The sequence below is a fragment of the Peromyscus californicus genome, unplaced genomic scaffold (genome assembly GCF_007827085.1).
Source record: "Peromyscus californicus insignis strain IS unplaced genomic scaffold, ASM782708v3 Scaffold_6__1_contigs__length_162567912, whole genome shotgun sequence".
NCBI lineage: Eukaryota > Metazoa > Chordata > Mammalia > Rodentia > Cricetidae > Peromyscus > Peromyscus californicus.
The window spans coordinates 54,071,943-54,095,826 of NW_026294584.1; the positions used below are offsets into that span (position 1 = coordinate 54,071,943).

Sequence of the window (23,884 nt, forward strand, 5' to 3'; positions counted from 1 at the left end):
GATTTACAAAAGTTAGAATGTCAAAAACAATTCAATGGACATTTTGTTGTGCTATGAAGGTCCACATGCAGTACGTATTGTACAAAACAGAACACACATTGCTCACTTTGCAGGTTTTAAACCCATATTCCCTAAACCCTCTCAATCTTTGCAAAATATTCTAATAAATAAAAATAAAAACATAATAAAATTGAGATACCAGATCTGCATACATATGGCCATAGATATGCAGAAGAACTCTGCAATATTATAGTTGTTTATACATTTATTATTTAAAAGACTTCACATGAAAAGATGTTTTGATGAACACTATGTTGAGAGTTGATTTCTTGGGCCTGAAAAGATGGCTCAGCACTGAAGAGCACTTGCTGCTCTTGCAGAGCATCCAGATTTGCTTCCCAGGCACACAAAGGCCTTGTCAAAGCTCTGAGGGCATCAAACATGCAGATGGTGCACAGGCATACATGCCCGCAAGTGTTTATAAGTGTAAAATAAAAATAAAAGATCTTCTAAAGTAAGAATTTATTTCCTAAGTAGCTACAGGCCTGGAAAAATTTTCAGGAATCTTGAAAAAACACAAAACCAAAAATGTTATTCATACAGGGTGTAAATAGCCCTAAGTGACTTAAATAACAGCCTATAAATTGGAAATGTAAAAAGTGCTTTTCAAAGTTTGTGTAACTTGGGCAAACTTATATAGGGTGCATTCTCTAATACTGTTGGCTTAATAAAAATGTAGCTAGTTAGATCACCATATTTAACGTTATAGGGCTCTTATTTAAAGAGGTGGCCTTAAAAATACCTGCATAGCATGATGGCTTCAGCAAAAGAGACAGGTAAGAAGGGAAGATCATCTCCCTAGCAGATTTTCTGGTGAAGAGGGCGGACTGGTAGAGGAGAGCCTACGTCCCCACACTAGTCAGCTGGGCTGATGAAAGAGACGACCTAGAAGGAGATGTGTCCTCAATATGTGGCTATAATGATGGCAGTGTATATTAGGCACCGCCGAAAGACCATTTCATCCTCCCCGGCACTCCATGAAGCTGCTCCGGAACCCAGGGTCAGCTGGCGCCATCTTCCCAAACCGCCACCCTACACACGGCTTGCCTGGGGAACCTGCCCTCTGATGTGACAGAAAAACTCCATTAAGGAATTCTGTAGATTATTGGATATCAGTGCAGTGTGCTTACCACGTGAATCCAGGAACCCAGACCGGTTGAAAGTGTTCGGTTAGGGTGAGTTTGAGGACCGGGATTCCCTGCCCAGCGCCCTGAGTCTCAGTGAAGAGTCTCTAGGTAACAGGAGGAGAATTCTAGCAGACGTTGCTAATCAAACGCCTGGAATTGACAGTGGTGATTGTTCTTTTGGCTGAGCCAGAAATCTAAAGTCTACCAGACACAGGCTGGAGTGCCTTCCTCATCTCGCCACACAGCTTTGATGATGCCTTGCCCATGGGAGGTGATTACTTTGGAGACCAGCAAGTATGGAAATCCTTAAGATTCAGACCAATATCACGGTGGGTATGGGAGGGTACAGGGACTGCCCGTGCCTGAACACGGATCCATAGGATGACAGAGGGCAGCGGAGATTACCACAGAGGTAACTATGATACAGAGAAATTACTTTCTTTCAAGGATTACTTCTTTTTTTTCCCTCCTCTGTCTTCTATTTGAAATCTATTTGTAGGCTGACTCCAGGATAGACAATGGCAGGCATTTGGTAGCAGCAGGGGTGCTGTTGGGATGATGATTGGAGAGGAAAGGGGACTACTGTGTATAGTCACCTCTGATGGTGGGTGTGACAGACAGGAGATTCGTCTGGAGTTCCAGAGATAGTTCTCGTGGATTATAGGCATAATGACAGAAAACTGACAAATAGCAGTTGTAAATTATATCTGTGTTTATCTCGGGTTTGAAACAATTTCTATATCACAAAGCAAACTTCAGGGCATAGAACATTAGGTAAGGATGGCAAAATGGAAATAAAACAATCACTTATGACCTTGCAGGTAGGTTTTTTTTTTTTAAAGATTTATTTAATAACAGTAGAACCAGAAAAACAAACAAAATACCTGGATAATGGCCACCTAGATTTATTTAATGCCTCAGATTTTCCTTGAACAGTTCAGAATTGCTGAGAAGAGATAAATTTAATGAATACACACAGAAATAATATTCACAAATAAAATCCTCTACATTTCAAATTTTTTAGTAACTTGAAGATATGGAATTGCATTAAGTAATTATATGATTTAATTCTTCTCAGAAAGTTACATTAACTGTGATCCCATAACAGGAAAGCAAAAATAGAATACAAAATAGGAGTTTAAACAAGCTATGAAAGATTAAAACACATGAAAGAATATGTATGTTTATTATTAATTATTAGTATCATCATCATTATTTTAGGTGTATGTATATGTTTTTCTCTGTGTAAAGTCACACATGAATGGGTGCCCATGGAGGTCAGAAGAGTGTGTTACGTGCCCTGGAGCTGGAGTTGTGAGTGCTGGGACTCCAATGTGGGTTCCCTGCAAGAGCAGCAAGTGCCCTTCACCACTGAACAGTATGTCTAGCTCTATGAATAAGTTTTTGAGAATTATTAAAACTTGAAGATTTTGTGTGATTGGTTGGTGAAAATTATAAGCTTTCATAGGAACTGAACAGATTAAAAAAGAAAGACTTTTAAACTTTTTGTTTTCTTGTTTGTTTTGGAAACTGAGTCTTGACTTTGGCCCAGAGTGGCTTTGAAGTGGTGCTTTCCAGTCTTGTCCTCCCCAGCGCCATGACTTCTTGGATGTACAATGATGCTGGTTCCGAAGTGAAACTTTTATCTTCTCTGTTGAAATGAGAAGAAGGGTTGCTTGGAGAGCTGATCTACTCTAATTATATTACTTTTTTTGTGTTTAGTTAAATTGCTTAACAGTCAGAATCCTGTCACTTCTTGTGTGTCTGTCTTATGAAGAGAAATGAGTATGTTTTATGACCATTGTTCTATTTCACAGTGATCCTATTTAAATTTGTATTTCAAACCATTAATATACTTGATAAATGTGAAATTATATGTTTGGTCTAGAAGAAACTTTAGGATTTCTAGAGTGACCCAGACATTTAAAAATACACAGATCTATGTTTATAGATGCATTATTAATATATTCTCATAGATTGTTTGATATCCATATGAATCTGACACGTTTTTGTGTATATTCAGCATGCTTACGTACTGTCTACTGGTATTTACACCCATTTTCTTTGTGGTTTTCTGATAGAACTAAAGAATTTTACAAACAAGGTTTTCTTTGAGTATCTGGATATTTTTTGTGAAAAAGTTTTACAAAATGTTTACTGATTCAAATCTAAGATAACTGAATCTCTTTTTTTGATCACTTAAGTTTAGGTTTTATTTTGCATGTAGTGCAGATTTGCAACTCATGTGAAAGTATCTGTTTGTAAGATGTTAGCTTTGGCCTATAGAACAGATGAGATCAAACATAACAGTGAATTCCCTGTAGTCTGAACACAACTCCTTATACATCCCTTGGCTGCCCAAACACAGCAGAAAGGATTACAGTTCTGACTCCCAGTCTTTCATAATGCCCCGTGATGAGGGATCAACAATAAGGACAGGTCTATCTAAGTAGCCAAGGGCAAGAAAAACCCAAATACAGGATTGTTGTGCAGTGATGTCTTCATATAAATCACCCAGAGACAAAGCTGTAAAATTGTCTCCATCAAAATGGAATCACTTTTCTCATCTACATCCATATAAGATTATGGATATAGTAGAAAACCAGGAAGGCAGCCTTCCTTAGAAATTATGCTTATGGATACCTTGATCTAGGACTTAACAGCATCCATAAATATGAAATAAAGCTCTGTGTTGTTGAAGACCTCCAGCCTATGGGAATTTTGTCACAGTAGTCTGAGCTGATTAATTAGTTATGCTTGCTGCACCTTACTGTACAGGCTTGTTTTTCTACTTTAAACCTAACTCAGTCATTCAAGGCATTTTTGCTCAGGTGCCATTGTGTCTTTTCCTTTGTCTTGTGCCTGATATTCCTAGGAATATGGTGTTGAGCCTCTTCTACAAACCTTTTTCATGGTGATCCATGGGAAAAGTGACACTTTGGAGGAGAGCTGCCAAGGAACCAAATCAAAGACAGTGTGCATCCCAGCAAGGCCTGAAAATTCCAGGCAACCCCTCTACAACCCAAGAACTTTTTACCCTCCCAGTATTACACCTGCATTCTGCAGACTTCTCTGCTGTGGTAGACTCGCTTCCCAGGGCTTATATTTTTGTCCTAGGCTGGGTTTGTATAGATGGCTTTGTTAACAGGTTACAGAGTCTCCCCAGAGGGCACTGGAATACAGGAGGACCCCAGAGAATAGAAACAGGAGAGTAGGTGAGATTGGTAAATGCAAGAATCTTGTTAATCCAAACATTTCTAAATGCTGAGCTTGGGTTTCTGGTATCTCTACAAAACATTGGGTGGGTAAGGACAGCCTGGGCTTACCGTGTTTTTTCTAATAACAATGTGAATGAGTTTTAGCAACTGATTTTAATTCTCTGTGCTTTCTGGAAAGTCATGAGCACATCATATACTATATATACTATGATCCAATGTGTATGGTACTAGAATTTTATTGCATGGCTAATCTGATATATTAATTTTATTAAAGGCAACTTTATTTCAGCCTCGCTGCTGTCTCACAGAGTCTGGAATACAGCAGGTGATAATGAAATTGTTTGACTAGGTTGCACGAGTGACTGAATAACACCTAAACTTGAATTGCTCAACTTTGCCCAATTTCTCACTTTAGCATCAAGATTCAAAAGATTTAGAGCAGAGAAAAAAGTTTTTATTTCCATATGGATTGTAGAGATAGAAGGAAGGCCATCAGAGGGTGACTCCCAATCTAAAGGCACTTAGTTTTCAGCAGTGATCTGATGAATCCAGTTCAGGTAGTTATAGACCTTGGTGTAGACACCAGGTTTCCCTTCCCAAGCAGAGCCATCACCCTATGAAACAATACCCTGGACTTGTCTACCGCAGACCAGGGCTGCCAGAGTCAAACTGAACAACGAAGATATTTAGACTTGGTTATCCTTTGAGGAATAATGGGATTCAAGATGTTCTTCCATGTTCCCAGGATATGTTTATAGGCCACCGATCCTCCACAAAGCACTGACTATCCTTAAAAATCCAATTTTCAATCCATTCAGTATCCCTATCTCTATTACTTTGTTCGTTTTTGTATCCACCTCTTTCTTCTACAGTTGTTGTATGGGAGGGTACAGAAAAGAGTGAAAACTGCAGAGATCTAATATGACCCACAAGCTCGTCTCTTTCATATGGACTCCACCCCACAACACAAGGGGGTGGGATTTACAGTTTACCCAGCATCAGCTCTTTGGCTTTTTACCCATAATATTCATCATCACATCAAAAGAGAAAACCAGTGCACATTCTTCTCAAAGCCCTTCTTCACCTTCCAGATTGAGACCCAGGTATAGATTTACCTTTTTCTGTTTCATAGAAGAAATATGGTGGGTAAGGGAGGTGGATCATCATGACAGAGACAACACAAAACTCACCTGGCAAGAGTCTTTTCCATTCCAGGAAACCAAGACAGAACATGTTGTTAGTGATTTGACCTGGATAAGCCTCGTGACAATTGGAGTCCGACAGGACAGGAGCATCCAAACACTGAAGAAGTGAAGGACTCATAGAGGCTAAGGGGGAAGTTCAAATTATTCATACTGACTCAACATTCATTTCCTACTTTACCTATTACTTTTCATGAGAGCATCTTTCTTTTATTTTCGAAGCTTCTTCTGAGGGCACCAGGCATGAATGTGGTACACACACACACACACACACACACACACACACACACACACACACTCAGAGAGAGAGAGAGAGAGAGAGAGAGAGAGAGAGAGCATGGATATATAAGACATAAAAAATAAAAATGTAAAAACAATTTATAATTTAGAGGAGATTTTTAGGTTGATTTTTTAAATAATTTTACTTGTCGGTTACTCTTCCTCTGACTATTAATATCAGTGAGCACTGCTCTCAAGGCCAGAGGCTTCTGCCAGCAATGAGTCCAATGGCCTCAGCTCTAGATAGTTTTTCTTTAGTTTCTCTATAGTTTTTAGCTCATCAGTAATCAAGATGCAGTCAAACTCCTTGACAGTTTTCTAAGTTCATTTTTTTTCTGTCTCATGGGCTCATTGGAGGAAGTTTTCTAACTTCATCTAGTGTTTCTCCAATGGTAAGTTCAAAGCTGTCCTCTGAGAACCATACTTTGAATGAGAATTTGTACTAGCTGTCATTAAGGTGCCATTCACTTTCAGTACTCATACTTACTAGTTTATATATCACAGAAACACTTACATCCAAATTGCAGAAGGCCCCAGCCAGACACAAGGCATTCAGTACCAGCTGATGGGCAGGACTGTGGCAGAAGGACAGTAGACACTTGAGAGTTGAGGGTCGCTGGTGACCTCAGCTTAATCAGCATCATGTCATTATCAACAGTCCACCTATAATCAGGATGGGGATGATCTTAGCTGCATCAGTGAACTGCTCATCACTTTCAGTTTCATGAATGTTGTGTTATTCTAGAAGCACCTGTTTTGGCTGGGTTTAAGGATTAAAAGTTCACAATAAATATCAAACCTAATAAAACCGTGGGATGACTAAAGAGTCTCTATCAAGCATAACTCTGCCTTTTGCCAAATTTAAATTTAAGTCTAGAGGATAAAGAGATTTTAGAGCATAAAAACGTGAATATTGGCTACTTACGGATGGTGACAGTGAGCAGCAGACAGTACCCATTGGTCAGTGATGAGCGATCACCTACATATGCGAGATCCAGCAATCAGTGACACTTGGTAGGGGACAGAATGCTTCTGACAAGAGTAGCCCCCAACGATCCTATCATCATTCTCCTCAGTGAGGAAGGAAGCTGTGAGAGAAAAGTGAGGAGCTCTCTGTTACATGGTTCTATCGTATTATTTCATGCACCATGAAGTTATATTTCAAGCTAAGGACAAAAGAGATGATAATGCTCTCCTGTACCACACAGTCAAGACCTATCAATGTGATGGTTAACTTTCATTGATGACTTGTTTGTGAGGTTATTTCTATGGGGGTTTCACTGCAGAAGGAAGATCCACTCTAACCACGAGTGGTATCATTTCATGGGGTAGGGATCCAGATTGAACAAAAGGGGGAGGGGTGAAAGCCTGATGAGCATCAGCTCTAGCACTCTGCTTCCTGACTGTCGGCATCATAGAGCCCACTGCCTTACCCTCCTACCACTATTATGAGCTATACCAAGCACAGCTTCCCTGCCAAGGTTGGCTATACCCTCTTCAACATGAACCAAAATAGTATTTCTTTAAGTGGCTCCTGTCTGGTTTTGTCTCAATAGTGAGAAAAGTAGCTAATATAACTGGCTTTAGGTAATCTTTTTGATTATTCATTATTCTGTACCTTGAACACAGACTCTTCTTATATAATGATGAGTGAACAAATATTTTTGAAATATATGATGTGTTTGATCAATATTTTCTGTTGTGACATATATGTATATATATAATGCATTCACAAACACATACATTATAACTCATATATATAACCACAAATGTATACAGATCACATGTTCTCTAGAAAATGTATTACCACCACCACTTAAGATCTAATAATTTAAAGACACAACCTTATTGATTTCCATGAAAATATATAGAAAGCTTTGCGGTATGGGGTGGAGAGATGACTCAGTAGGCACAATTTGTTGTGCAAGCACGGGAACCTGAGTTCAGCTCTCTAGTATCCTCATAAAAGTCAGGAATGGTGACATGCTCTATAGCCCCAATCCTGGGTTGGGAGGAGAGCAACCAGAGACAGAGACAATAACCAGAACCCACTGGTCGGCCAGTTAAGCTGAAAACAGAAAATTTCAAGTTCAGTGAAAGACCTTGTCTTAAAAATGTAAGGTAGAAAATGACAGAGAAAGATATACAAAGTTGACCTCTGGTCTTCACATCCACAGGTGAGTACTCCAGCACACACACACACACACACACACACACACACACACACACACACACACACACAAACACACACATGAAACCTTCTAGGAGTTTTCCTGGTGTATGTTTGTAATAGTTGATAAAAATGTTAACATGGAAAAGGTACCTCCATATGTTAATAAAAAGTAAACTTTTAAAAGCCATAAGAGAATATTCTGTCCTATAAAGAAATCATAGTTTTGATTTTTTATTTAATCAACTTCTTTCTTGGAGTCTAGAATAAATAGCCATATTGTTTGGCAATTTATGAATTCTAGAATATGAGTTGTAGACTAACAGGTCTATAGTGAGTTTCAGCATAGTATGAACAAACTATAGGTAAAATTCTTATCTCAATGAAACAATTCCGTTTTGTCCACAAACACAAATGAGAGATAAAGATATACTTGATTTTTTAAAATTATTATCTGACTCTCCTTCCAACATCAAACAAGTCATTCAGCATCTTCATGTTTCCCGCTACCTATCAAGATTTCTTACAGCCCCACATGCATTTAACTAAAAAATGTTAGTTCTATTATTCAATACTGATGGTTTTTAGCAGCGCTCTTACCCTGCAAGGAAAAGTCATGAAACATGACAGAATCCAATAACAAGAGTTTTACTAAGACAAGGAGAAAGGGATAGATGTGATCAGGCCTGCTGAAAGAACATGTGTGTGAAGGGAGAGAGGGAACATGGGGCCCATCTTTTAAGGGCCAGTTTGAGGCTGAGCACACAGGCCCACGTGGCTATTTCACAAATGTGCATAGATCATGTGGTCGTGCTGTGCGATTATGCGACCATGCAGCCGCGGGGCCTGGGTTATGTAGGATGCATGACCCAGAAATGACTAGGCAGAAATGATTAAGTGTCCCACAGGGCATGCTTGACCATGGGGGCGTAGTTGGAATTCCTATCAAATATTTCAAATAATTTCAGGAAAGAAATTTCTAGACAAGGATACAAATTCATTACATTTTTGCTGGTTTTACATAGGAAAAGTAAGTATTAAATTTTAATGATAAAATTTTAATAACATTAAAAATTAATTCAGTAGTATTAAAAATACACTCATCTCTCCTTATCACAACTGTATGACTTGTGAGTTTATATTAGAGAGATTTCACTTAAAAAGTTGTCTGAAAGCACAGCCCAAGATTTTTATCAATGAGAAATAAAATATTTTCATCTGTTGGGATTTCTTGGGTAAATAACTGCCCCTTCAGTGTTCAGGGCACTTAGGCTTTGATGATCATGGCCCCATCCTAGAAGTCAGTGGAAGCGTGTGTGTGTGTGTGTGTGTGTGTGTGTGTGTGTGTGTGTGTGTGTGTACTATCCTTTCCCTTCTGTTCTAAATTCCTGGAATCAACATGGAAGTTCAAAACACCTGTTGATTCTTTATGAGGCCTCCTCTCTGAATCAGTTCTTGATGCCATGAATTTCCACCATTGTGAAGGTCTAGACTTCACTTTACAGGCTCCATCTTAGGGAAAGGGCCACCATCTCAGACTACTTGCTGTACTCAGTTCCAGGAAGGACCTCAGGAATGTGCCATGACAACTCCTGAACAGATACAGAGCAGTATCCTCCTACAGACATCCTGTCTGCAGTTTACAGCCCTTGAAGATACCTAGGTAATCCTGTTGAGCAGTCCAGATAATCCTGTTCAGCGGGTTGTGGTTCCCCATCAAAAGTCTAACCCAGTGGTTTCAAATGTGGTTTCTCACCCAAAGTCTAGACCAATAGTTTCAAAAAATCGCCTTGTCTCATATCCCTTCTACCCAATCCCAAATTGCCAATTCCCAGCTTGCGGTTTTTCCCTATAAAAACTCTCTATACCTGGGCTTGTGACCACCACCACATTTCCTTACATCTGCTGTGTGGTGGCCCAGGTTGAACCTGAATAAAAGGACCCTTATGTGCTTGTATCAGAAACTGGCTCCTTGGTGGTCTCTGGTGGTTTTGAGAAATGGGTATAACACTGTCAAGTGAGATTTAATCTCTAATAAGCCTGGATACTATACACTTGCATCTCTGCCTTTTAAGCTTCTTGCTTTCAACCCTTACATGCAATGAGCATTGTTGATTTTCCCAGCACAAAATACAAACTTAAAATTCTGACACTTGCAGATTCATTAATTTGAAAGGCTTACCAACAGTTCTCAGAAGAACAAAGAGGAGTATCTTCATGGTTGCTCACTGGGTCAGGACCAGGCAATAAGACAGTTTTTGTTTTTTTTTTTCCTCATGGGTAATTATACCTCCACAGCTGTTGCTGTTTGTCATGGCACGGGTGTGTGGGTTCACACGGGTCTGGTGGAAAGAAGAGTCAGAGGCATCTTAAGAATGAATCTAGCCTTTCATGGCTGCAGGGGTGTCCAGCCTGGAAGGACTGAAGCACCTTCCCTTCACCTCAGGCATTTTTATTTCTCTCCATTATGGTTTAGCTAGTTAATTTCCATATGCTCAAAACAACCTGAAAGGAGCTCCTTAAAATACAATGCCAATCACAAATTCCTCAATATCTCTGGTGCCAAGATTTCCTGGGTTTCCTGAACCAAGTTTTTCATAGGCTTTGTATCCTTAGGAGACTCTCAGACAAGAATCACATAGAGTGGCTAGAGAAACAAAAGGTATCTATTAAACAAAGGATGGATTAGGGCTAGGTGTAACTCTCTGGAGACAGGCCTGGTGCAGCTCAGCAGAAATGCAGTCACACACAGCCATCAATGACACCCACGGTCTCAGGTGCCAGAAAAGTGATTTCACTGGAAAGTCACAAATCTAAATTTAGAATCCTATTCTATGCTGGCTTTTTGGAGCCCAATACCTATGGTGGGATACCTCACACAGCCTTGAGGCAGGGGGAGAGGCTTGGACCTGCCTCTACTGAATGTACCAGGCTCTGCTGACTCCCCATGGGAGACCTTACCTTCTTGTAGGAGGGAATGGGTGGTGGGCTGGGGGGGAAGGCTGGAGGGCTGTGAGGAGGGAAGAGGGAGATATGTGACTGGTATGCAAAATGAATAAAAAGTTTCTTAATAAAAAAAAGAAACATCATAAGAGCAACATTGAGAGAATAAAGAAGGAATCCTTAAAAAAAATCCTATTTTATGACAGGTGGAGCATAATTCAAGACTTAATTAACATTATCCCAGAAAGTTATGGGAATGGAAGTTGCAAAGCCACCTGGTGGGAACTTGTCCTCCTAAAAGAAGAACATATTGGTATGAGCTCACAGATAGCAGCTAAAAGTTTCCAGATTCTCAGCCAAATATCTTGATAGTTGTTTTACTGACATGTGAACTATTTTACAAGGGATTATCATAAGGACAGAATTTTTGGTATATCAGCTGCTTTGTCTTAGAGTAATTCTGATATGTCATGGTAATTGTCATTATTAATGGGACAGATTGTTCTCCTAGTGCAAGTAATCATTTTATTATTTAAAATATAGTAGATTAAGAAGAAAAGCAAAGTAATGATACTAAGGTTTAATTATCTAAACCTTATCAAGTTTAAGGGATGTAGAAATCCCACTTATATGGAGTTTCAGTGTCCCTGAAAACAGTGATCCATTTACCTGTAGATAAGAAGGAAATTAATGGATGGAAAATTCTAGAAAAAAATAATTCTTAATTTTGAAATAACTTTGGCCACTCACAGTGGCACATGTTTTTAGTCTCTGAATCTGAGAGGAGTCAGAGAGATTAAAAATTTCAGTCTGAGGAAGGAATGGGGGATGGATTGAGCGGGGAGGTTAGAGGGGCAGGATGAGGGAGGAAAGGGGGATCTGTAGTTGATATGTAAAATGAATAAAAAATTTCTTAATAAAAATAATATGTTCAAAAAAAAGAATTTAAGTCATCACAAGTTCAAGGCCAATTTCAGCTTTATAGAATGACCTTGTGGCAAAACAACATGATTACAATACATTATAGTGTGGTGCTCATTTTATTAACAATTAGTGATGTTACTTTTTTACTTTTAATAACTATAAACTAAACTTGTATTTTATATATAAATAAATTAAATTCTTTGTGATATTTTTTCAACTTAACTTATTATGTATTTAGTGGAGGGCCTGAAATGTGTTCTCCATGCATAAGGCTATGAGTGCTTTCTAAGTTCTCTGTATAAGTTTATTTTCCTGACAGCTACATGAGATGCCGATTGAACTCATTAAAGAGGTAAATATAAGGGAACAAAGTGTTATGGTGCTGTACTTGCAGCACACAACAAGCACTGGTGGGATCAGTCTGTGCTCTTGTCAGATTGGTACAGAATTCCTTCTTTATCAATGATAGTAGTTATAGAGTTTCTACCATAGAAGAAATTCAGTGCATCTAATGCAGCCTGAGAGACCAGCTCCCAGAATGGCTCCAGGGATATAAAAAGAATGCCTCAGAATAGTGAGGGCTTAGGAATAATTCTTATCTATCTGAGGGAATAAGACTGACACATGTACTGATGGTCATTCTTATTTATTTCTCTTAAGTTCTCTCCTTTCTTTGTTCTACACAGCTTATATATCCAACAGAAAGCTTTAGACAATCTAAAAGTTACATTGGAGGGCCACATTACATTTCTTGAGAAAATGATAAGAAGCAGAGCTACATGAAATTAGCCTGTCAGCTTTCTGATTAGTGGGGCAACTGTGGCTGTGAAGGAGGGTCCAGCTGTTTTGCTATCTCCTAAGGAGAGAGGCCATAAAGGTGGTTCAAAAGTTAAACTATTGGGGAGCCTAGAAAATAGAGGATTGGGCATTGTATTCTTTCTTTTTTTTTTTTTTTTTTTTTTTTTGGTTTTTCGAGACAGGGTTTCTGTGTGTAGCTTTGCGCCTTTCCTGGAACTCACTTTGCAGACCAGGCTGGCCTCAAACTCATAGAGATCCGCCTGGCTCTGCCTCCCGAGTGCTGGGATTAAAGGCTTGCACCACCACTGCCCGGCTTTTTTTTATATTTCTAAGTGTGATGAACATTCTGGGAAGGGATGGTGGATGGGAACAGGAGGGACTGAGATGGCTGAGTGGAGGGAGGGACAGAGAGGGAGAGTAATGAAAGAGACATCTTGGTAGAGAGACCCATTCGGGGGCTAGGGAGAAACATGGTGTTAGGGAAATCCCCAGGAATCCAGAAGGATGACACCAACTAGGACTCCTAGTAACCTTCTAAAATAACATTGAAAGTGTCAGTATCTATCAGACTTAGATTGCTATGCTGGCTGGGAAATGTAGTCCCAGAACCATGTCAGTCAGCCCTCAAATTCCAGTACATGCAGAACAAAGGTGTCTTAACACCTCTTTCCTCTATAGACACCTGGCTTACACGCATGCACATCCACGCAGACACACATATATTTGCAACTGGAAAAAAATCTTAAAATTTCTTCATCTTGAGTTTGTAGTCACTAAGCACCATAGAGATTCTGAGCTTTTAAAAGATTAAGAAAAAAAAAGGAAGGAAGACACAGCACTGTGTCTTAGGGCATACAAGACACAAGGCATCAGGACTGTTCATGCTGAATTTCAGTTTGTCAAAGAAATTACTTGGATAACTTGATAATGTGTAATAACTGCAGTTTTAGGTTATCTATCTTAAGTTATAAATATACAATCTACCATGAAGCAAGTCTGAACAGGTGTGTGTGTGGAAGCTATGTCTTAAAAAAATTGTATCCTACCTATTAATAAAGAATTAATAGTTATTTTGGAAAAAAATACTGATAATTGTAAGCATATTCAACACTGTATCCTCTATACTTCACACACTATAGAAGGACGTAAGTTAATCCCTATTGTCAGTTGAATGTTTATTTATTTACACTGTTCTCAACTCTCTGACCTTGTTCTCATTTAGCAACAAGTTTTCAGAGAGCACCAAATAATAGGATGCAAGAATAAAACACTCACAGGGATAGAGCAGGAGAAAATGTATTTATTCTGACCTCATTTCAGGAGGGGGAGGAAAGAGAAATGGATAAGGAACCAGTGATTCACAAAAGGGAAGAAACTCAGTTGGCAGCCATGGTCTCATGAATCCAGCTCAGGTAGTTGCAGACCTTGGTGTAGACACCAGGTTTGCCTCTCAGTGCACAGCCTGTACCCCAGGAGACAATGCCCTGGATCTCTCCATCGCAGATGACAGGGCCACCAGAGTCACCCTAGTCAGAGAGAAAAGATCATTACCTTATGCTTATGCTGATGTGAACAAATGGACTTCAAGAGGGTTTCCCCTTATCATGGCGCTGGTGTGGCACACACTGACACCCTGAGGAGCAATGCAGACTCCATGTCTATTGAATTGTCCATTTCCTATCCTTGTTCACCATTTCTCTATAACTGTGTGTTTCCTAATTGGCACTTAAGATCAGGAGAACCTGAGGATTCGGGTATTACTTTCTGTAATCCTTGCTGTCCTGCCAGACTGGTCACATCCCATAAAACAGCCTCTCAGAAATTTGTTTTTATGTGATATTTACACCATGCCATCTTCTGTACATATTTTACCATTGAGCTTAACCATCAATATCACAATGAGAAAACCTGTTTGATCGCTTGTTTTTCATCATAGGCTTTTGTCATCCAACATGAAATCTTCCAGACAAATGTACAGGCTTCTCAGCCAGGAGAAATATACAGAAGAGAATAGACTGCAAGTTTTGGGGAAGAACTCAAAGAAAACTCACATCACAGGAGTCCTTTCCACCCTCCAGGAAGCCGAGGCAGAACATGTTGTTGGTGATCATGCCTGGGTAGGAATTTCTGCACGAACTGGCAGAAAGAACAGGGGCTTCCAGACACTGAAGGATTGCTGGGTATTTGCCTGTTGGGAGCAAAAATGGAACAACCTTCTGTATCTTCCATGAAATCTCCAATTCTTTCAATTTGCCAACATTTGTCATTTAAAAGTACTTTTGTTTTGTTTAGAAGATGTTTTTATTAATTTTAACTAACATGCTGTTCTTCTCCTGACAATATCATCATTGGCTTAGATTTCAAATACTGAGACATGGTTTCCTCCAAGCGGTAGATACCTCAGGGAACAGCAAATACTTGGGCATCTCTTCTACTTCTCACTTGAATTTTCACTTCCTTCGCATCACTGATTACACTCGCTAAATACCTCAGCATCTTGCTAATAGCTCATTCTTATTGTGACTTCCACATTCTCCTAGAAAAGCAATCAGCTGGACTTCAGAGAGTATATTTCAACATCACCCATGTTGAAAACTTCTGGGAGTATGTCTCCCAGCGAGTATTTGGGCAAGTGGCCACCAATATACCTTTCATCTTTCATCTTGTGCACATGGAACTTAGAGTCATTGACACTTACCTCCAAGGTTCACAGTATTTCCCCAGCCAGACACGAGGCACTGAGCACCTGTAGATGGGCAGGATGTGGGCAGAGAGATTGTGGACACTTGAGAGTTGAGGGTGGCAGGTGACTTCAGTTTAATCAGCAGGATGTCATTGTCTGCTGTGCTCTTGTTGTACTTTGGATGGCGGATTATCTTTTCTGGATCAATGAATTGCTCACCACCCTCAAGCACATGAATATTGTGTTCTCCGAGGCGAACCTGAAGGTTCCTGCATGAAAAGGTTAAGGATTTCTTAGCATCCCTGTTGAGCTGTTTCTCTTCCAAGCTCAAAGTTCAGAGTATAAGAACACAAACACCATCTTCTTAAACCATTTAGTCCAACAAGGACTATGCAGTTAAGGTAGTATTATGCCCTACCACCAATGTGCAGGATAGAAGATTCCTTAGGGTGTGTCCTGCAAGTACAGATTCATAAAGGGCCATCCCCTTGGAGCTGGTAAGAGAAGACTGATGGGCCTTAGATTACAGGAATTTGAGTATTGTTCCCTTACCTTCCCTTATAGCAGTGAGCTGCAGACAGTACCCATTGGTCGCTGATGAGGGAGCCACCACACTGATGGCCATTGCCATCATTCAAGGACACTTGGTAAGGAATGGAATGTTTTGGACAGGCATAGCCTCCAATGATCTTGTCATCATCATCACCACCAGCAGGGAAAGCAACTGGGGAAGGATTTTGGATCATTAGCACAAGAAGACTTGTCTCAAACTCAGTCTTCTACACAATGTTTGTACAGAAAAGACATGTTTCTTCTTGTTGAGCAACATATGCTTGTAGTATTTTAAAGGTATCATTTTCTAACTTTAACAATACTCTTTTGATATCATTGCTATATGTTTGTTTGTACATGTACCTCTCTATCTTCCTCTTCCTCTCTTTTTCTCTCTCTGTCTCCCTGTCTCCCTGTCTCTCTGTCTCTCTGTCTCTCTGTCTCTCTCTGTCTCTCTGTCTCTCTCTGTCTCTCTCTGTCTCTCTCTGTCTCTCTCTCTCTCTCTCTCTCTCTCTCTCTCTCTCTCTCTCTCTCTCTCTCTCTCTCTGTGTGTGTGTGTGTGTGTGTGTGTTTGTGTAGCATAGTGCTCCTATGGAGGACAAGAGCAACATCCAAGTGACTACTCCATCTGTTCACTGCATGGCTCCCAACATCTTTCCTGAGTCCTAACACTTAGCGGCAAGTACCTTTATATAAGGATCAATTTTCCAGCCCAGATAATGTACTTTAATTTATTTTTTAGTCTTCTTTATACCTAACACATACAAAGATTGAATGAGTTAATTTTTTTGGATATAATTTGTATACATCATGTAATCACCATCCTATGATTTTCTTCTAGAACTTCCCTTTTATTCTAATTATCTACTGGACATATATCAATACATTTAGCATTTTTAATGAAGACTGATTTTTTAGTTTTGGCAAATATTTTTTTATTATTCATACTGAATTCCATAATTTTATATGCTCTATATTGTTGATATCCACTCCCAAATTTTCTTGTAAAGACTGTAGTGAATCTCTCTGGGCCATACATTTCAATATTTAAAATTAATGGCGAAGTTTCCAAACATAAGAGAATTTACTAAACTGAAAGCCATTTAAATTGTAAGAATTTAGTTTTAAATTTAGAGGTTTAAACCAAAAGAAATTTCTGTTCTTCATTATTGAATGACAGTTTAATAAAAGACTGACTTCATTAGTAAAGATTTTGAGAGACAGGGTCTAACGTTTTTATCTATGGGTAATAGCATATCTTTCCTAATTATAATAACTGTGTAAATCAGCAGACCTTGATCTTCCATGAACTTAGAATTTAATTTTCTCACCGTCTTCTTGGAGCAGACAGTAATTCCAGTTATTTACACTACCTTATAGAGAGGGAAGACACACACTTGTGTCATGTGTCCTTTCTTTTCCTGACTAAGTCATAGAACACATAATTGTAGGAAATAGTGTTGATGGGTCACTTGAAGGTCCTTGCACATGGAGTACGGACTCAAAATGGCCTTTACTGTTTTCCCACCCACAAAGTACAAACTTGCATGTATGATAGAATCCTTGTGAAATGTTCCTTTAAAGACTCACCAGCAGCTCCCAGGAAAGCAAAGAAGATGAAGATCTTCATGGCTTCTCAGTGTGTCTGGAGTAGGCACTAGGATGAAGGCTTTTCCTTCACAGCTATTTATACCTCTAATTTTGGTTTCAACAGCCAGGACCACAGTGCCAAAAAAAGGTGATATCATTGAACACACAAAAACACAAATTTAGAGTTCTGTTCTATGATTGATGGAAGGTGATTCAGCATCAAGTTTCCACATCCTCTTTCCTCCCAGTTTTCCATAAAGGTAATGGGAAAGGAAGTAACAATTCCAGCTGGTGGCAATGCATTCCTATAGTAGGAAAGCACACTGTAGAAAGACCAAAGGGCAGGCTCAAGGTTTCCAGAATTCTAGACACAATTCACAGGAATCCTATTCCCTTAGAAATGTGTCCTGTTTATAAGTACAGCCTTGAGCTCTTCACCTCCTGTTTTTATGTAATATTGTGTCTTTAAATTAATTTTTAATTTAAAGTAATTAAATTAAATAAAGTAATTAATTAAATACTTTTCTCTAAGGCTTGTCTGAGATTTCAATTTGCTATTTTCTTCCTATTGTGAGAAACAACATATTTCCTATGGATAGAGATGTTGTTATTAGTTTAAATTATGTTAGTTAGAAATGGTAACATAAAGCATGAAAAAACATCATCTACTGGTATTTTATTAGAGGTTATATCATTGCTGTGATTACTATGATACATGAGCTGAGGAGTAGTAGTTTTACTCAGGATCTTGATTTGAGGGTATAGTCATCATAGGCCTTGGAAGCAGTTTATGGCTGTTGGTTTAGGATTGTGTGTGTTCTTGTTCACATTTGGGAAGATCAGGAATAGTGATACAAAATAAGTGAAACTGTGTTCATTGGCTTTCTATCACATATCCAGTTCTCCTAGTACTAGAGGGTGTGGAACCTGAACCAACCATTTTCTGTAACTGGCTAGCTTCCCAGTCGTTGGAGATAGACAACAATCCAGCTGTTGATCTAGGCCCCACAACCTTGTTATGGTTCACTGCATAAAACTTAAAGATTTTAAATGTCATATGCAACAGATCTCAAAGAGGATAAAGGACCACAATTTGTTATGTACATCCAGAGTACACCTACTTGATTTCTAGTTACCTTATAGAGACAAGCCTGAAATTATGTACAGGAAGCTAGATTAAGCCTTTTTCTAGAATTAGTACTCTATATGACCATTATTATCACAATAGAAGATTTAAACATATACATATATATCATATAAATTTGAGATAATATTTATAACTTAAGAAAAGTTTTAAAGAGTCAAAATAAATCCAAAGTATTATGATATTAGTGTCATTAGAATAGACCCTGAGTTTTTTTTTCTGTCCCATATCAGGTGGCTGTTCTGACATGAGACAGAGATTTTGGATTCTCTTTTAACAAGCATGCTTCTGTTCAGAGAAGGAGAGAGCCATGTACCATTTCCAAAGCCGGCTTTAATTTTTAAGTGAGCTAGGATCACAAAAAACCATTTGCCTTGTATGTCTGTAGAAAAGAGCAGAAGCAAATATTTGGGACGATTTATGAAATTTTATCCTGTTGGAAATGATCCACATTATTACTCTTTTTCTTCAGAGATATTCTCAGGGTGATTTGTCCTTTTTCCTCATATGTGTCATTTGTCCAGTGGTCTTTAGATTCTTTAGTTTGATATTTTTATTCTCCTGGGAAAAGGGAAACAAAACCTTGTCCCAACCCTAACTTTTGGGAATTTCCCTTTTTGTCAAGTTATAGTTGATCAAATGAAAGGCATTTGTTAGTCTTATAAGTTAGTTTAGACTGAATGGTCATGCTGTTTGATGAACTGTCATCTCTTCTAATGAAGAGGTCTCTCTTGTTCAAATCTAATCTTTATCAGTGTTGATGGTATCCATAGCTTTTCTACTCCTGTGGAAACAAAAGCAAAATCTTTCCCAATGTAACACATATCCTGGTTTCCACTCTGATGTCAATACATCTTAAAGTATACAGGCTGATTTAATTCAGTAGTTTTTTCTACTCTCCGATATATCTCTGCAGCTCTTGTTCCTTAACTGTTGTTCTCTGCTGTGGATATCGTTCTGTATAATAAAACACTGATTGGCCAGTAGCCAGGCAGGAAGTATAGGCGAGACAAGGAGAGAGGAGAATTCTGGGAAGTGGAAGGCTGAGTCAGAGAGACACTGCCAGCTGCTGCCATGACAAGCAGCATGTGAAGATGCCAGTAAACCATGAGCCACATGGCAAGGTATAGGTTTATAGAAATGGATTAATTTAAGCTATAAGAACAGTTAGCAAGAAGCCTGCCACAGCCATACAGTTTGTAAGCAATATAAGTCTCTGTGTTTACTTGGTTGGCTCTGAGTGGCTGTGGGACTGGCGGGTGAGAGAGATTTGTCCTGACTGTGGGCCAGGCAGGAAAACTCTAGCTACAGTTCTCATTAACATTTAAAAGATTTAAAGTTAATAAAGCAGTGTGCAATCTATATCTGGGGGTCTTTATTACCTCACTTTTTTTTATTAAGCATATCTTTTAGGGTGCAATTAGATATTTCTATAATTGCTTACCATACAGGATTGTATGCTATATCTGTAATATGCTTTATGGTGTAATATGCAAAACTCTGTTTCATTTTACTAGAGACTTATGCTGGAGCAATGTCAGTCTTAGCTTGCACAGGTATCCCCATGATGGTAATAACTACTAATAAATGTGTAATTACAAAAATCAGCCTTTTCAGAATTCAAAGAAGTTGCATATTGAAATACTGAATATGTATCTATGGTATGATGTACATATTTTAATTTTCCAAACTCTGAAAAATGAAACACACCCATTAGCCAAATTTTGTTTCTTTGAGTACCTTTTGGGTTACTTCCTGAAGGTAGTATAGTTTGGTTATACCAAGAACAAGTAGGATATTTCCTTATACTTTCCTTGGCTTAATGTCATGTGATGGAAAAATCTTTCTTCAAATCATTGCTATTAACATAGTGTTTCTTATGAAATTCTGAGGGTTTTTTTTATCACATTTTTAGCTATTCCTACCAATAGCTATCAATTTTATCATTACCTTGTGCTACAGGGCCTGGTAGACCTGTATGGGGTCTGATATGTGTTATATACAAGAGATGATTTCTACTTGATTATTCCTCATAATTGTGTAAGTAACAGAGTTAATTCTGAATCATCTGGAATAAGTTCATCATTTTCAAAAAGTGAAACAATTCTTTCTGTATATTGAGAGTAACTATATTAAGAGGTTCTGGAAAATCTATTAATACCATGAGAATAGCATAAAGGCTTTGATCTACTTTATTTAAATTTACTCACTTATAACCTACCATTCCTGATTTGTTATTTATATCAGTATAGAATGTAGGGGCTCCAGAAATTGATGTTCCTTGTACAAAATGAGGAAGGATCTAATTATTTCTCTTTATAAACTGATATATCTTGTTTTGGGGACATTTGTTGCTAATCTCTCCCCAAAAAAATCCTGCAAGCTATTTGCCAATGCTTATTTTCTGTCTATAATGAGGAAATTTCAGTGTTAGTAAAAGGTACCATAGTTTCTGCTGGGTCTATTCCAGTTAATTGTCAAAGTCTTAATTTTCCTTTCAGAATCAATACAGAAAACTTTTCTACATATGGTTTAATTTTTTTACTCTGTTTGTGTGGTAAAAATATCCATTCTAAGATACTCTCTTCTCTCTTCATAATGTAGGATAATGTGTAGACGGTTAAATAACCAGAATACAATCAAGCTGTGGATCTAAACAATTCACATGTACATCCTGTAATTTCTCTTCTACCGAAGCCAATTCTCTTTCAGCCTCAGCTTATAATTTTCTTGGACTACTTAAGTCCTTATCAGGACTTCATAAATCAGGAAAGACAGGTTATAATGAGGAAATTTAAATAAAGTGGATCAAAGCCCTTATGATTATTTTCAAAAGACAGAATTATATGCTGTAATTGAAATAAATTACTTAGTTCTTGAATTGTCAATTCAATTGTGGGCCATAGCCAGTTAATATCTAACAGCAATTTTTGAAAAATCATAATGAGTTATAATTGATCTCTCCTGATTTGTACTTTCTGTGGTTGAATTTTTTGTAAACCTATTGTATATTCTAGGTAATTAATAGAATTTCCTCTTTGTATATTTTTTCAGGAGCAATTTGTAGTCCACTATAAAGCATTTTTTTTTTATTTCTTCAACCATTTTATCTAAGATATTTGCATTTTAATCAGCTAGTGAGATCTGATCCATATAATGTTAAATTATAGATTGAGGAAACTGTTTACCAATTATTTCCAATGGCTGTTCTACAAAATATTGACACAAGATAGGGCTGTTTAACACTCCTTTGGAAGAACTTTCCACTGATATCTTTTAACAGGCTGGGAATTGTTACAAGTAGGCCCTGTGAAGGCAAAATTTTCTCTATCCTGTTCAAGTCAAGATGTGATCATCAAATGTAATCTGTCTTTGCAAATCAGCAAACTGGGACCAACTGAGGATCTCTTATTGGGAAATTTCCCTATCTTTAGCCCTACTTCATTGTTCTATGACCCTAGCTTCTTCTCTCCACCATGCTTTCCATTGTAACTAAAGACCAGCTTCCAATATAGCTGTACCTAATCTTTCCAGTCTTGTGGAATAATTCTCTGCCAAATGGCCCATGAATTTAACATCTACTTTACAAAGGTTGAATTAATATGACATGAAACTACTGCTTCCTTAAATCTCTTCATATCTAACATTTCTATATGATCCCAGTTAATTTAAAAATTGCTTTAGGGGTGGCTATTATCTAGTGTTTGTTCTTGAAAGGTAATTAGATAAATTAAGCTTGGTTTTCTAATAACCTTGGACCACCTTTCTTCAGTTTCATAATCTAATGGTGCAGTGGTTCTGCACTAAAATGCCTCTGTGTGTGAATATTTTTCTTAGTTTAATTAGTAGGTCTTTCTAAGGATTGTATCTTATCAGTGAATTTTTTGTATTTGGCACTGATATCAAACAACTTTTGTATCTCTGTGAACATCATGTGACATGACAACTTAAGGGAAGACAGCCTTATCAGGGCTTGGTGTTTGATAAGATTGAGTCTAATGTTACTTGGCTTCATGTAGGTGGGTAGTAAACTATGGTGGTAGAAATTGCTGGCAGGGGAGATCCATGGCTTTGTAACAGGGAGAAAATAAAGAATGGGAACATATTAGGACTAGATATAACTAGAAAGTTATGGTCCTGTATGCTACTTTCTCCAATTGTACACCACCTCCCAAAGTAGTCCTATAAACTGTGGAAGAGTTGTTTAACACACAAGACTGTGAGGTACATTTCATAGTTGACCAACAAGTTTCTGAAACTGACACTCAAAAGCTCATGGATGTTTCATAGTGAGAAATGTGTTAAATCATTTCCAAGAATTCCCCCAAAGTTTAAAACTGGAAAGGTAGTATATATGCAAAATCTCTGTAGACAAGATATTGTTACATATTTGTAATGTTTGTACTTGGGAGGAGTGATGAGATCAGGATAATCAGCCTTTCAAGTCTAGCCTCAGATACAGAAGACTTGAGGCCAACTTGGTCCACTTTGGTCACTTTGGGCTCAATCTCAATTAAACAAAGAACAGTGTATGCTAAGGCTCAAGGAAGCTTCTTCATTGTGAACTCCTTCGAACTTAAAATCACATTGCATTCTTCCAACAACCAATGTATAAACTGTATTAAAAACAAAAGGAATAAGACCAAAGCAAGGAAAGAGCAGATCACAGGGTAAGACCAACACTTAAAATCAAAAGCAGTAAATCCTGCAGCACCAAGTCAGCACCCATAACATATGCTACCTTGATATGAGCTAGTAGACCTACAGACTTACTATCTTTAGCACATTTGACCAGGCTGTCTCTCTTCATTTAGGTCCACTCAGAACCTTCAGCTTTTCAAGCTATATATTCCATGGTCCTTGCATTTTTAAGGTTTCATATCAGTGCTATGTTATAGTTTTTACCATCACAGAAGGAAGAGCCCTACTCTTAATGGATTCCCACAGTTATGAATCTGTATGCTTGTTCAGACTCCAAGGTTTTCCTTTGAAATCTGTTTGGAAGCACTGATGGAATTGTACCACTCGCATTCTACACATTTGCACAATAATTATCAAATGAATGACCTCAAATTTTGCCACAACTTCAGCTATGCCTAGGATTACATGGATCCTGTTAGAAGCTTTTTACAACCTGTATATCTAACTATAATAAAAACATACTTAAGGAAACAATTTCCTAGATGACTGTGAC

At 38.2% G+C, this 23,884-nt stretch overlaps 1 protein-coding gene and 1 pseudogene across 1 annotated transcript; both read right to left on the minus strand.

Annotated features, from left to right (window-relative positions):
* Window positions 1-4,926: 4,926 nt before the first annotated feature.
* On the minus strand, window positions 4,927-10,275 carry LOC128099142 (trypsin V-A-like; annotated as a pseudogene).
* Window positions 10,276-14,097: 3,822 nt separating this feature from the next.
* Window positions 14,098-17,586, minus strand: LOC128099117 (trypsin-4-like). Its single transcript, XM_052720809.1, has 5 exons — window positions 17,547-17,586; window positions 15,957-16,128; window positions 15,420-15,673; window positions 14,773-14,909; window positions 14,098-14,247 (listed from the first exon to the last, which is right to left on the minus strand). The coding sequence occupies exons 1-5, from the start codon at window positions 17,584-17,586 to the stop codon at window positions 14,098-14,100; spliced, it is 753 nt and encodes a 250-aa protein (XP_052576769.1).
* Window positions 17,587-23,884: the final 6,298 nt, after the last annotated feature.